We start from the raw sequence: 14,257 nt of genomic DNA, 5'->3' as shown, positions 1-14,257 counted from the left end.
TAATCCTCATGACAACCCGATGAGGTAGGTACTATTACCATCCCTATTTTACAGATGAGGAAACTGAGCACAGAGAGCTTAAGTAACTTGCCCCAAATCTCACCACCAGGAAGTAGTAGGATCTAGAACTCGGAACCCAGGAAACGTGGTTGAAGCATGACACAAAGCTGCCTCAGGATATTTGATCCTTACAACTACAATGCAAAGGGTGAATAATTTATTCCATTTTATAGATGCAAAAACTGAGGCTCAAGGCCATTAAGGCTCTATGTTGTAGGCCCAGGAGTCAAACTCCTGTCTGCCCGGGCACATAACCTTATATACCCCAGACCACAGCTCAGGAATTCTGGTCCAGGGTGACACTGTTCAATATGGTAGCCACTAGCTACACGATGTGGCCAGTATGACTGAGGAACTGAATTTTTTACTTAATTTAAATTTTTAAACTAAAGCAGGGGAAACATTTTTTCCATGAAACACAATTTAATTGTTTTGGTTAGGACTACCTTCAACCATTAAAATTTTAGCATCCAAATTGAGAAATGCTGGAAGGGCAAAATACATACAAGATTTGTAAGAAAAAAAAAAGTGGACGTGTCATTAATAGTTTTCATATTGGTTATCTGTTGAAATGAGAATATGTTGGATGTACTAGATTAAATAAAATATATTATTAAAATTATTTCACCTGTTTCCTTTTACTTTTTTAATGCAGTGACTAAAAAATTTAAACTTGCAGATGTCGCTCACAATGTGTTTCTATTGGAAAGTGCTGGTCTAGAGAACTGGGGTTTGGCAACCCTAACCATGATAAGTCCTCAAATCTGGGGGCCATGCCCAAGGTGTGTCCATCATCACAAGTGTGAGTAGACGGCGCTGGGTCGCAAAGATTTTAAAATGCCCCAGGACATTACGGACACTGAAGTCAGCTTCTCCAGGTTCAAATCTCAAATCTTCCTCAAACAAAGTGGGTGGCCTTGGGTAAGCCTGTTACTTTGACTCACACTTCTGGAGAATGGAGGCAACAGTGACCATCTCACAGCTTCTTAAGCGCCTTGTGTTCCTACCTCAGGGCCTTTGCACTCCCTGTTTCTGCTGTTTCCCCCTTCATCCCTTCTCTTCCCTAAGATCTTCATTCAAGCATCATTTTCCTGATGAGCTCTTTTGAAAACAGCCACCCCATCAATCATGCTAGAGAACAAACCCATCCTCTTTTATTCAATAAAATAAACACACGACATGCAGTCTATTTTAAATGATCTTGATTCTTGGTTTTATTTCTTGATAATGGTCTGTCTTTGCTGAATCCCCAGCATTTGGAACGGGGCTCGATGCAGCATCCAACAAAATTAGGACCCTATGAACAAACCCAGCACAGCGAGGGCTTCATAGAGATGGTCAGAAAGCAGTCACCCCACCAATCTTCACCCCCACAGCCGCGGTATATGTTATATATGTTAGTTTTGTACATTCACAACTGTTACTGTACACTTATTGTTTATGTATGGGTGATACACTTCAATACATTTTTAAAAAATGAAATATATATATATATGTAACAAAAACAAAAAAGAAAGTGAGTTCATTCATCTCCCCCTGGCAGGGGAGTCACCAGGGTTAAATGGCATCCCCGGGGAGGCTGACACACAGTCGCTCATCCCTGGGGTTCTGGAATGGGGAAAAACAGACTCTGATCCTCCTCCCATCCGGCCCCTGCCAGGAGGAATTAGTTTTTGACACTGAGTGAATTTAGATATCAAGACCCTAAGGGACTTCTAAGAAGGGTGCTGCTGGGGCTACCCAGGGAGTCCCCACTACACAGTAAACGGTCTCTTGCCCTCCCTGAGCCTCAGGTGTCTCCACTTTATTTGAGAACCTACAGAATTTGACATCTATTAACTCAATCCTCACAACAATACCATTGTGAGCCCATTTCATGGAGGAGGGAACGGAGGCAGGGGTTTTGAGGCAGCACAGTGGGTCCAGCCGAAGTGGTGTGCACACTCAGGCTGATTCTAGGGTGCTGGTCCTTAACCATCAGACGTTCTAGCGGTCGAAGGCTGCGGAGCCCCCCACGGCGAGGCTGCGCCTCTCCCGGGTGCCGATGGCTCCGGTAAGCCCAGAATCGGCTCCGCTGTCAGCCCTGCAGGCTGTGAATCTTTGCAAAGCTCCGGGGCTGCCTTCCCACAGCCTCGGGCGGCACCTCAGTAGGAAGGAGATCCTGGGACTTCCTGCCCGGGGTTCTCGGGAAGGTTTCGGAGGCAGTGGAGGGAAAGTGCTTCTCCGCGGCAGCGCCGGGAACCTGCCGCGGCCTGCTCCTCCCCTCCTCGGCACCCTTCTGGAAGGGAAGGATACGCCTCCCATTTCGCAGGTGGAGAAACGGGGGCTCGGAAAAGCACAGTGGCTTTTTTCAAGGTGATAGGGAGAGTCCGTGGCGGGTCTCTGCACTCACGCTCCGGGTGCGGGGTGGCGGGGAGCCGGGGAGCGCAGAGGGTCGAGGCAGCAGCCCGCCGAGGCGGCTCGCGGGGCCGCGGCGCGGGGGCCGGGGCGGCCCGAGAGCGCGGGGCCGGGGCGGGGCGAGCTCGGCCTGACCTCGAGGGGCGGGGCGCGGCGGCTGGCGCAATCCCCCGCCCGAGGGCGTCAGGCGGGGCCGCTGGGCTCAGGTTTGCATCACCCGACGCGGGAGCCCGCCGGGCACGCACCGCGCCGGCGGCCGCTCCGCAGAGGTCGGGCTGCCGGGGACGCGGGCCGGAGCTCGAGCGGGACGCGGAGCACAGCCGTCGCGGAGCGGCCCCCAGCCCACCTGGGGTGCCCTGGCGGCTCTGAGCTCGGGCGGCGCCCGGGACCCGCGCGGGGCGCGAGGGCAAGGTACTCGGCGGGGCGCAAGGCACCCGGTGGACGCGGCCAGGGGTGGCGGGTTGAGGGGGGAGCGGGGCGTAGGGGGACCGGGGGCCTCTGGGCGACTGAGGAGGGTGGCTGCGGGGTCACACACGCGCTCGACTTTTAACCAACCCACACCCCGCCATCCTGGGGGCGCCCTAGGCCGAGTGTTCCCGCCGGGCCTCAGATGACGGGTCCCGCAGGGCGTGGGGTCGCCTGAGTGTGTCCGAGTCCGGCTGGGACGAGTGTGGACACCCGCGGGGAGTGGCAGCTGTGTCCCCGGGAGGAGGAACGAGAGCCCCGACTGAGATGTCCGGGTACATCCCGGAGAAGTGTGTGGGGTTGCCGGTCCTTTGTGAGTGGGGGGTGGGGAGGTCTGTGGGGGAGGGGCCGGCGGGCTCTAGGCGGGGTGTGTCTCGGGGGCCTGTGTCTCCGTGACGGTAGGAGCTGGGGAGAGGACTGGGCAGCTGGCGGCAGGTGTTGGCTTTGCGGGGGGACCTAGCTGCACCAGGCAGGGCGCGGGATGCAGGTGCAGGTGCAGGGCAGATGGGAGCGAGCGTGGCGCGGGCTGCGAGTGCGCACCCGGCGTGCGCCGCAGATGTGCACCTAGTGGTGTGACTGAGCGCTTGCACATTGGGCGTGCGTCCGGGTGTTTTGTTCCTGTCAACCGCGTGTGCTGTACCTGCAGATTGGGATGTGTGGGGCGAGGGCCGAGGCTCTCCCCTTCTCCGGGCCCTGGGGTCCAACCTCCTTCCCTTTGCCTCACCCCCTGTCGGTTCCGGGACCACCCCGTCGGTTTCTGCCCCCAGAAGGGCGCCGCTGGCCACTTGAGCTCCCACAGGAGACTCCGGCCTGGCAAGGGTCAGGACCCCGACTGCGCGTGGCCCCAGGGCTGGGCCTGGCCTCTGGGCTTGTTGGCTCCAAACCAGTGTGATAACTCCGAGGTGTGCGCGCGTGTGCCTGCCTGTGGGGTGAGGGCTGTGTCATGGGATGATGTGGGGGCCCCTCTCTGCCTTGTGTCTCTGCCTGCCTACTTGCGTTTTTGAGGTGTGAGCGTCCACCTGGCTGCCCTGGGTGTGTGTGTTTGGTGTGAGTCACACACGCACGCCTCTCCTGGGGTGTTAGGGACTGTCTCCATCCCACAGGCAAGGCTCTGCTGTGTGGCCTGCCACGTCTCTTGCTCACTTAGCAATGGAGCTCGGCCCAGGCCCTGCCAGGCTCTGAAGCTGACAGGGCAAAAGCGTCCTAGGGTGCTGATATGGCCACAGGGCAGAGCACCTCCAGGGAGTGTCCTGCTGTGCTAGGCGCAAAGAAAGCATTTATACTGCCAGATCACATCTCCTGTGACTCTCGAACTGTCCTGTGAGAAGAGGCTTGAGGCCCAGCCTCATCCCTGGGGAGATTTCTGAGACTTCAAGAGGAGCACTGAAGCACTTTCAGCTATAAGTAATGATAGTAATAACAGAACTACAGTAGTGACCATTTCCTGTCACCTACCCTGGGCCAGGGTCATGCTAATCTGGCTACAAACTCTGTGTTTCCATTTCATCATCCCCCAAATCCTGTGTGCTTTGCATCCTGTTTCCATTTTGCAGACAAGGGATCAGAGGCTCAGAAAGGTTGAGGAACTTGCTTAGGCCTACCCAGCCAGGAAATGGCCAAGGCAGAATTAGATCTCAGGAGCACCTGACTCTAGTCACCCCCTTTTGTATTCATACCAAGAGGCGATTATGGCCTTCCACCCTCCTAAGGCAGCACGGGCATTTGGGAGCAGCACGATTAGAGAGGCAGCACGATTAGAGAACTGAGTGATGGTCTCCCCAGGGATCCTGCCTAGACCACAGGGCAGGTCTTTAACAGGGCTGGAGACTTTGGCCCTCTAACCCCCTTCCTGGGCCTCCTTGTCCTCATCTGAGTCTGAGTGGGTGGGCAGCGGGGGTCTGGAAAGAGCCTTCCCACTGCCCTCCTGCATCCCCACAGACACAGCTGGGTGGGTGGCTGCTTCCTGCATAGGTGAATGTCTGAATCTTGGGGCCTGCGGCGTCCCACTCCTCACTCAGCGGTAACCTGGCGCGCTCAGTTGTCTGTTTGGTCGACTACCTCTGCATGTGGGCCCTGTGCTTTCTGTAGCTGTTGGACCATCAGGCCGAAACTTTGGATAAAAGTCACATTTAAGAAAAGAAATACACTCTCTAAATGAAGATTTTAGGTACTGGGGATTAAACCTGGGATCTTTTGTGTGGGACGCAGGTGTTCAAACTAAGAAATACACTCTCTGTTTTAAAATACCCAAGCAATAGCTGAATCTTTATTTTAAAATTTTAAATGGAAAGTTCCCTAGCCTCCCTTCCAAATCCCTCCCTCCCTAGATGCTGCTGGGGCTAGTTTAGACTGGGTCCTTCTAGACATTTTCCTATATATTTCCTATATATATATACACACACACACAAATAAATTGTAAAGACCTCCAGTATGTTCAGTGAAAAAAAAAAAAAGGAGTGCAGAGATGGACTTGGTTATGGGTAGGAGGGAGGGAGTCTTGTAGTGCAGGCATCTATTATCTATGGAATAGAGGTGGGAAGAAGGAAGGAAGGGTGCTTTTGAAGTGAGGCTGCAATGAACAGCTTTATATATACTGCACTCTTTTTTGTTTATCTGGAATATAAAGTTCTGGGATTGGGACACCTGTCAAGGATGTGTGTGTGCATTTGTCATTTAATACACACTGCAAAATCACCCTCCATAAAAGCTGTGCCAGTATACCCTCCCCCCAGCAGAGCAGAAGGGGGCCTCAAAACAGCCTTACCTGAGCCTCTTTCTCCCTTCTTTCTAGATGCACGCCACCGCTCTGGATGCTCCTTTGGGTGCCCTCAGCAGAGAGAAGCAGATAGAACTGGATGATGACCTAGACACTGAGTTTTCTGTTAGAAAACAAGCTCAAAGTGGGCCCCAGCCCAGTGTGGCCCCCTGTTTGCTGCCCCTGAGCCCACCCCCTGCCCCAGTTCTTGCACCTGCTGTGACCACTGCCTCCCGGCTTGGGCCCTATGTCCTCCTGGAGCCCAAGGAGGGCGGGCGGGCCTGCCGTGCTCTGCACTGCCCCACAGGCGCCGAGTACACCTGCAAGGTGAGTCTCCCAGGGGCTGCTCTCCCCCAGCATGGGGGGAGATCTGGAAGGGTCCTTGGCTCCAGAAGTTTGCCAGTGGCTGGGGGGTTCTTATTTCATTTTTCCCTTTGTTTATTAAGGAAGCAGCCAGCGAGCCCCAGCTCTCTGTCAGGCCCTGGGCTGGACTGAGACTAGAGGGCTGACCCAAGCACGGTCCCAGCCCTTCAGCAATTCACACCATGGCCCTATGGTGTGGTCAGTGCCAGGGGCTGACTTAGGGGGCTGTGGGATCACAGGGGAGAAGGCGATACTGCATTCAAGGGAGGGAATGTCAGAAAAGAGTAGGAGTAAAAAAAACCAAAAAACAAACAAACAAAAAAAATGTACCCCTCTTAGTGCCCTCCCAGGTGCAGCAGTTAGGTAATAACTCCAGGTAATTCTGGACAAAAATCAGGTGTAGGGTAGGCAGTTCTGAATGATAAGAACTGACCCATCTCCGTTATGTAGCAAAGGCTTTAAAATAAAACAAACAACAAAAAAAAGAGTAGGAGTTAGCCAGGTAGGAGTGGGAGAAGGGAGTTCCAGACAGGGGAACGAAAGGCCGTGTGTGTGTGTGAGTGTGTGTGTGAGTGTGCAAAGCCTAGGGCTGAGTGAGAGCATGGCACCTGAGAGGATGCAAGGACTCTCATGGCTGGAGCGGAGACGATGTGCACAGGGGGCGGGAGATGATACTTGGCAGTGCCTGCATGTGAAAGCATTAGGAAGGAGCGTCCAGTGGGCCGGGGGAGCCACTGAAGATGTTTGCACAAGACAAGGGTCAGGAGTGGTAGGTGTCAGGACCCATGGCCATTTTACAGGTGCGAAGGCTGAGGTCAAGAGGGGGAAGGACCGTGCATGAAGTCACAGATCGTCGGGCCTGGCTCCTATGGCAAGGTTAGGGGAGAGAAGTCTGAGGATTCCTGGCAGAAATCAGGAGACAGGCAGGACTTGCTGAGTTCAGGCCCAAGCAGGGTGTTGGCAGGTCACACCTTAAAAGGATAGAGATGAGAATAAAAGCATAAATGTAGACATACTGTGCACCAGTATTATATTGATTGCTTATTGTACACAATCTTTTTTATTTCCATTTTCTTTTAAATGTTACATTAAAAAAATATGAGGTCCCCATATATCCCCACCCCCCCTACCCCACTCCTCCCACATCAACAGCCTTTCCATCATTGTGGCACATTCACTGCACCTGGTGAATACATTTTGGAGCACTGCTGCAGCACATGGACAGTGGTCTTCATTGTAGTTTACGCTCTCCCCCAGTCCACCCAGTGGGCCATGGCAGGACACACAATGTCCAGCATCTGTCCCTGCAGCACCACCCAGGACAACTCCAAATCGTGAAAATGCGCCCACATCATGTCTCTTCTTCCCTCTCCCTACCATCAGCAGCTACCGTGGCCACTTTCTCCACATCAGTGTTATAATTTCTTCCCTTACTAATCACAGTAGTTCCCCAGGAGAACACCAGTAAGTCCACTCTAATTTATATTCCTCCATCCTATGGACCTGGGATGCTTAAGTCCAGTCCCCCTCTACAAAGAGCGGGCTTAGATTCCACATGGATGATGGATGCAGTTCTCCTGCTTGCAGTTGTAGGCACAATCTCTTTTAATCTTCACAACCTATGAGGTAGTTACCATCTTTGTGCCCATTTTACAGGTAGAAGACACTGACGCTCAGAAAGGTGTGGTCACTTGTCACATCCCAGAGCCAGGAGGTGTCAGAGCTGGGATTGGGCCCATCCTGGCACGGGCAGTAGTGACAGAGTGGACTGTGCTGCAGGGCAGGCTTGCCCCCAGGAGCAGGGTGAGAAGGTGGGGGAGACCTAAGTCCACAGGAAGGGGTAGAAGGGCGCCTGGTTTCCTTGGGGAGACACAGAGAGGCAAGGGGGACGTAGGCCTCCACTGGGGAGCAGCAGCAGCTGGCTTCAGCTCCTGTGGCCTGGGTGCAGTGGACCAGGGCCATCCAGACATAGGGTCCTGCCCCCGGCTCCCCGGGCTCTGGGCTGCCTGAACTCTGGCCTTCCTACAGCATCACAGTCACTCCAGTTCCCACTGAGGGGAGCAGTCCATGCACAGGAATGGCCAAAGCGGGCTGAGGCAGAGGCGTCGTGCTTTCAGTGGCCCCAGTTACCAGAAACATTTTGGGGAGCCTGCTGGAATGTGCTCAGCCCCATGCCAGGGTGAACTTGGGGGCTGAATCCCCATTTCTAGCCACCTGGGGTTTTCTGCTCAGTGTATACCCTATCTCCATATATAATCACCTTATTAATTAATTCAACAAACCTTCACCGAGCACCCATGTGTGCCAGGCACTGTGCTGTGATACAAAAATAGGCAGAGTTCTGCTCTCATTGAACTGATTTGGTGTTCTAATGGGGGAGACAGACAATGAACAAGTGTAAAAGGAAAATATGTGCCAGTTGATTATACATGCTATGGAGAAAAATAAAGCTGGGGGCAGGGGGAGTGGGGGAAAGGGAGATGGGGTACAGATATGATTTTTAGGTAGGTGTGGGAAGACCTGAGAGGGGACATTTGAGCAGTGGCCTGCATGCTTGAGGTTGCTGGCCATGTGGGCAGCTGGGGGAGGAGTTTCCAGAAGCAGAAACTCCAAGTCCAGGGAGGCAGGAATGTGCTTGCTCCAACTAAAAAAAAAATCTGTTTTTGGATTATTCCCTCCATGCATGCCACTCCAACTGTTTTTTTTTGTTTTTTGTTTTTATCATCTGCTTTAAACAACAACAGCAGCAGCAACAACAAAAACACCTAATGGATTAAATATGTATATGCTATGCTTTTTGTGTGTGTTGCATGGCCAAAAGAACATGCAGGGGGGTGGGGGGTATATGGGAACCTCTAATATTTTTTGAATGTAACATTTAAAAAAATATAAAAAATAAAGAGATCGTAGGAAAAAAAATAAAGCATTTGAATGGCTAGTTCTAAAAAGCCATTATTAATTAAAAATCTAAATTAGTATTAATGGCAGAAAGTAAGTTCATAACAATAAAACCTGTCTGGAAGTCACCTCAATGTGCATATTGAGTGGTGGTAATGAAAAGTTACCTTGATTCCATTGGGAGTCTTCAGTTTTCATTTTAAAAATAGGAAAAGTGGTTTTTCCTTTACAACTAAAATAAAATACCTGTGTAATATCTTCATAGTAAAAATGTAAAAGTAAAAAGCAAAATACTAAAAGTTTAATATATAACACATTGCATTAAAAATGTTTAAAAGATAAATAAAAATCAAGAGATAAATTTCAAGAAAGAACATGCAATGAAGGGTATAAAGTCAGATGAACCAGAGTGAGTGTTTCAGCTCTGCACTGGTATGGCTTCTAGCAAGTCACTTCCCTTAACTGAACCTCGGTTTTCCCAACTGGAAAATGGGAACACGTTCCAGAACTATGGCAGGGTTTCAGCCTACTGTCCATAAAGCCCCAGTCACATTTCCTGCCAGCCTCACCACGCTCACAACATGCCCCTCCTTTCCTTCTACCCCATTCCAGCCACACTGATCTTGGGCTGGGGTTCCAAAGCAGGCCAAGCTCTTTCTTGCCTCAGACCTTTGCACAGCCCATGCCCTCCACCTGGAAAGCTTATCCCATGGGCATCTCCAGATCCTTCAGGTCACTCAGAGTCTTCTCTAGACCATACTTTTCAAAATTGGTGCCCCCTACCAAAATACTCTTGATTCCAGCATCATTTTTTGCTTCCTTTGCAACTCTTCTGAGAAATTTTAAGTCTTTAGTCTGCTGGCTTGTTTACTATCTCCTGTACTGGACTTTGGGCACCTGGAGGGCAGTCAAGTTACAGCCTCGCTGGCTGGCACAGGTCATGCAGGTGGGGAGTGAAAGGGTGGGTGGAGGGGGGTCCAGTAATTGGTAGCTATTATGATCACTAGCATAAGGAAAGCATCTGCGTTATCCATTCCTGAATTTCCCCTGCTTTGAGGGTGGTTTTTCTGTTTGGGTTGCGTATTATTTTCAATTATCTGACATTTAAGACCATACAAGGTAGCAGTTAAGAGCCCAGACAATGGAGTGCATGGGTTCAAATACCAGCTCTGCTGCTGGCTGGCTGTGTGGCCTCTCAGGTTCCATAGTTGTAAAACAGGGTGAATCATGGTACTTATCTCCTAGGGCTGCTGTGAGGGGTGAGAGACTTGGTGGGTCTTGGTAGAGTGCCAGCACACAGTAGGTATCTTAAGGGTAGTCTGTTCCTGTCCCAAGCCCAGCCCGGGCCCCCCCCCCCCCCCGTGCTCACGCCCTGCCCCGTCCACAGGTGTACCCGGCCTGCGAGGCCCAGGCCGTCCTGGAGCCCTATGCCCGCCTGCCCCCCAACAGGCACGTGGCTCGGCCTGCTGAGGTGCTGGCCGGGGCCCATCAGCTCTACACCTTTTTCCCGCGGCCCCACGGGGACATGCACAGCCTGGTGCGCCGCCGCCGCCGCCTGCCCGAGCCCGAGGCCGCTGCGCTCTTCCGCCAGATGGCGGCCGCCGTGGCGCACTGCCACCAGCACGGCCTCGTCCTGCGTGATCTCAAGCTGCGCCGCTTTGTCTTTACCGACTATGAAAGGTGAGTGTGACCACAGACGTCTCACCCACAGACACGCTGTGATGGGGAAACTGAGGCCCTGGGAGGCAAAGTAACTTACGTAAAAAGTGAGAAGCCCAGACTGGCCTCACTGGCCTAGTTCTCTGGAAAGAGTCGATCCAGTCGTGTTGGAAGCCGGGTCGAGCGCTGTGCTCGTGATCATCCTAATAGCTGACAGGGAAGATCACAGGACACTGCTCGGCTGGACCCTTACACACAGGAGCCTTCACAGGAGGTTCCTAGCGCCGGCACGGAGCTTGAGAACGAAGGTTCAGATCCCAGCCACGTGCCCGAGGACTGAGGACTCCTCGGTTTCCTCAGCTGTGAGATGGAATCTTCCTTCCAGGGTGTAGAGCCAGGTGATGAGCTCAGCGCGGTGTCCAGTATGCAGCAGGCACTCAGCACATACAGCCTCTACTTACTGACACCCTCTTAGGTGTGCTTTATGCTGAGACGTTTGACGCAGTTCCCGCTTCCTATTTCTGTCATTTTATTAACTTCCTGGACTCCAACTTTGTGTGTGATTTAAAAGAGATTTAACCCTGCAGATCCCTCCAAGGGACTGTCGGGGAATGTGTTCCTCTCTGAGTCTTATTCAAATGGAACTGCTCTGTGACCTTGTGAAATGACTTAACCCCTCTGAGCCTGGGGCTCCTCATCCGTCAAATGGGAAGAGCCGGGCCAGCCTCACAGGCACTCGGGAAGTGGGTGCCGTTGTGGAGGACCGCGTGGGGTGATGGTTGGGGGGCCCAGGTAGACCTGATCCCTGCCCTTCCCCCTGGCTCCAGGAGAAAGCTGGTGCTGGAGGACCTGGAGGACGCCTGTGTGCTGCGCGGGCCCGACGACTCGCTGTGGGACAAGCGCGCCTGCCCAGCCTACGTGGGCCCTGAGATCCTCAGCTCCCGCCCCTGCTACTCGGGCAAGGCGGCCGACGTCTGGAGCCTGGGCGTGGCGCTCTTCACCATGCTGGCCGGCCACTACCCCTTCCAGGACTCGGCGCCCGCCCTGCTCTTCGGCAAGATTCGCCGCGGCGCCTTCGCGCTGCCTGAGGGCCTCTCGGCCCCTGCCCGCTGCCTGGTCCGCTGCCTCCTCCGCCGGGAGCCGGCCGAGAGGCTCACGGCCGCCGGCGTCCTGCTGCACCCCTGGCTGCGGGACGACCCACTCCCCCTGACGCCTCCCCGATCCCACCTCTGGGAGGCTGACCAGGTGGTCCCTGATGGGCCGGGGCTGGAGGAGGCCGAGGAAGTGGAGGGAGAAGGGGAGGTGGGTCTATACAGTTAGGGCCACCCCACTAGATTCTTGGCTACAAACAACGGATTGAGTCTGGGGAGTCTCCGAGCTTCCTTTCTCCTCTTTGAACCAAATCAAACCTCATGTGCCTTCTAGGAGGGAGAAAGGAGGAGGTGTGTAGGTGTGCAAAACACACACTCTAGTGCATTCAGCAAGTCCTTCTGGGTGCTTACTGCGTGCCAAGCGCTTTCTTAAGTGCTGGAAACACGGCAGGGAACGAAAGAGACGAACTCCCTGCCCTCCCAGTGCTGACCTACTGGCCTTCTCGAACCACTGGTACTTTTCCACGCTGTGTGTGTCTGGGCTGGGCATGCTCTGCCCCCACGTGTGTCGACATCCCTTCGTGCTGCTTCTCAGGCCCCTTCATCCATAGGACAGTCCCTTTCACAAGTGACCCAGCTGCCTTTGAGTCTTGTGCCTTGTTCAGAGAAAGGGAAGTGCCCCTGTGCCAAAGGCTCCAGGCCCTCCCCTGCAACTTAGGACTCCAGAGCCCAGAACATGCTGGCGATTGTGCTCCCAGCACCTCTGTGCTCTGGATCAAGAGTCTTCCAGGCCCAAGCCGAGGATCTGGGCTGGAAGAACATGGATCCAACCTTTCTAACTCAAGTAATAGCCTGGGATGAAGGTCCAGGCCTGTCTGCCCAGTGACCCCTGACCTGAAGCCTGAGCTCGGGGACAGGATCAGGCAGGGGTCTGCCCCCCGGCCACCTGGAAAGTACTGGCCCCTCTTCAGGGGACTCTCAGGGACCAGGATCCCACATCAATACTATGGGTTTTGGATCCTATAAGTATATATTTCTACCTTGTGCCTAATAAAGGAAAGTTATGAAATACTTTTATTCCTGCAGGAGATTTCTTCTCTCTTCCCCTCGCCGTCACTTATCAGTTTTCCCTGCTCCAAAACCAGCTCCACGGTGAAAGGCCCTGAGTCTCATCCTCAGCTCAAGGATCTGTGGCTCCACCCACACTCCCTGTTCTTCTGCCGGCAGTGGTGTCTCTGTTGGGGTATTTTTGGCTGCAAGACAGAAGCACTGAGTCAAAGTGGCCTACACAAGAGGGAAATTTATTCTCAGGCAAAACAAGGATTCAGTGGGTGGGGCGGGCTTCAGTACCAGTTGATTGTGCCCTCAGCTGTTAGCAGGACGTGGGCTCTCCAGGCTCTTTCTGTCTCTTTGTCCTGTCGTCGTTGGAGGCTGCTGCTGTATTGGCAGACCTAGGTGTCACATGGAGATATTCATGACCAGAAGAAGAAGGGGACATCTCTAAGGGTGGCAGTGTAGAGCTTGAGAACACGGATTGTGGAGCCAAGAATAAAATCTTGCCTGGAATTTAATCCTGGCCCCAGCTCTCATTAGCTGTTTGACCCTTGGTAAGTTTCTTAACCACTCTGTGCTGCAAAACGGGGAACAATGGCACCTGGCTCCTGCAGACTGATTAAGCTATTTCATGTACAGCACTTAGAATAGTGACTGGCGTAACAGGCCCTCAAAAGGGGTTTGTTGTTGCTGTTATTACAAGAACTCCTTCATGCCTGGGGAAGCACTAACAGATTTTCCCATACATCCTGTGGGCCAGAGCCAGTCAGGGGGAATGCAGTCACATTGACTAGGCAGATCCAAGTGCTGTAGGTAGGGCCACCTCCCTGAGGCGCTTGCTGAATGTGGGAGGGCAGCTATCTGAACAAAATCAGGTTCTGAGGCTGGAGGGGTTAGGGGGTGACTGAAGCTGGTGGGCAGCCAACAGTGTGCACTGTAAGTGATGATGGCCAGCAGATCTGAGCAGCTGAGTTCTGGATAAATAGTTGTTTGGAATGGTGTGCTGGATGATGCCTTGCGATTGGCTGCTTATATCCTTCAGTGGCTCCCCATCCCCATTGTTCTGGGGACAGTCCAGAATCCTTACCACAGCCTCAGAGCCCTATGTGCCCTGCCTCTCGCACTTCTCTTCTTCCCACTCATCTTGCTCAGGCAGAATGCTCTGAAGTGCTTCCCCAGAAGAGGGCCTTTGCATGTGCTGTTTCCTTCCCTGATGGTATCTTCCCACCCCACCTTGACCTTCATCCAGATAACAACTACTCATTATTCAGATCTCAGCTTAAATCCTCCTTTTCAGAGAGGCCAGCAGGCCTGTGGGTCAGGACACTGCTGTTGATGCGCTTTTCCTAATCATTGCAGCCACTGCAATGGTAAATGAATAAATGATAGGAGCATTTTGAGGCTAATCCATTTATGAAGCACTCGCCCCTCTCAGATATGAACATAGGAGTAGCAGAGACCCCAGGGGGCAAAGGCAATCCTTTCCCCCACTGAAGGATGCCCTCCCCAGAGTCCT

At 53.1% G+C, this 14,257-nt stretch overlaps 1 protein-coding gene across 2 annotated transcripts; it reads left to right on the top strand.

Annotated features, from left to right (window-relative positions):
- The first annotated feature begins 2,344 nt into the window (after nucleotides 1–2,344).
- TRIB3 (tribbles pseudokinase 3) lies at nucleotides 2,345–12,066 on the top strand. Of its 2 annotated transcripts, none has more exons than XM_004463992.5 (4): nucleotides 2,345–2,415; nucleotides 5,714–6,004; nucleotides 10,326–10,618; nucleotides 11,425–12,066. In XM_004463992.5, the coding sequence occupies exons 2-4, from the start codon at nucleotides 5,714–5,716 to the stop codon at nucleotides 11,915–11,917; spliced, it is 1,077 nt and encodes a 358-aa protein (XP_004464049.1). In that variant the 5' UTR covers nucleotides 2,345–2,415; the 3' UTR covers nucleotides 11,918–12,066. The 2 variants fall into 2 exon arrangements, with proteins under 2 accessions (XP_004464049.1, XP_004464048.1); XM_004463991.4 differs by lacking the exon at nucleotides 2,345–2,415 and adding an exon at nucleotides 2,735–2,868.
- Nucleotides 12,067–14,257: the final 2,191 nt, after the last annotated feature.

Source organism: Dasypus novemcinctus, chromosome 24, assembly GCF_030445035.2.
Source record: "Dasypus novemcinctus isolate mDasNov1 chromosome 24, mDasNov1.1.hap2, whole genome shotgun sequence".
NCBI lineage: Eukaryota > Metazoa > Chordata > Mammalia > Cingulata > Dasypodidae > Dasypus > Dasypus novemcinctus.
The sequence above is the reverse complement of the archived record's forward strand: the minus strand, read 5'-3'. Positions and strand labels throughout refer to the sequence as shown.

Excerpts from the sequence above, each read along its gene's own strand:
- TRIB3 (XM_004463992.5), top strand. The coding sequence starts at position 5,714 with ATGCACGCCACCGCTCTGGATGCTCCTTTGGGTGCCCTCAGCAGAGAG. Across the intron at positions 6,005-10,325 it reads GCGCCGAGTACACCTGCAAG|GTGTACCCGGCCTGCGAGGC; the intron begins GTGAGTCTCCCA and ends CCCCGTCCACAG. Across the intron at positions 10,619-11,424 it reads GTCTTTACCGACTATGAAAG|GAGAAAGCTGGTGCTGGAGG; the intron begins GTGAGTGTGACC and ends CCCTGGCTCCAG.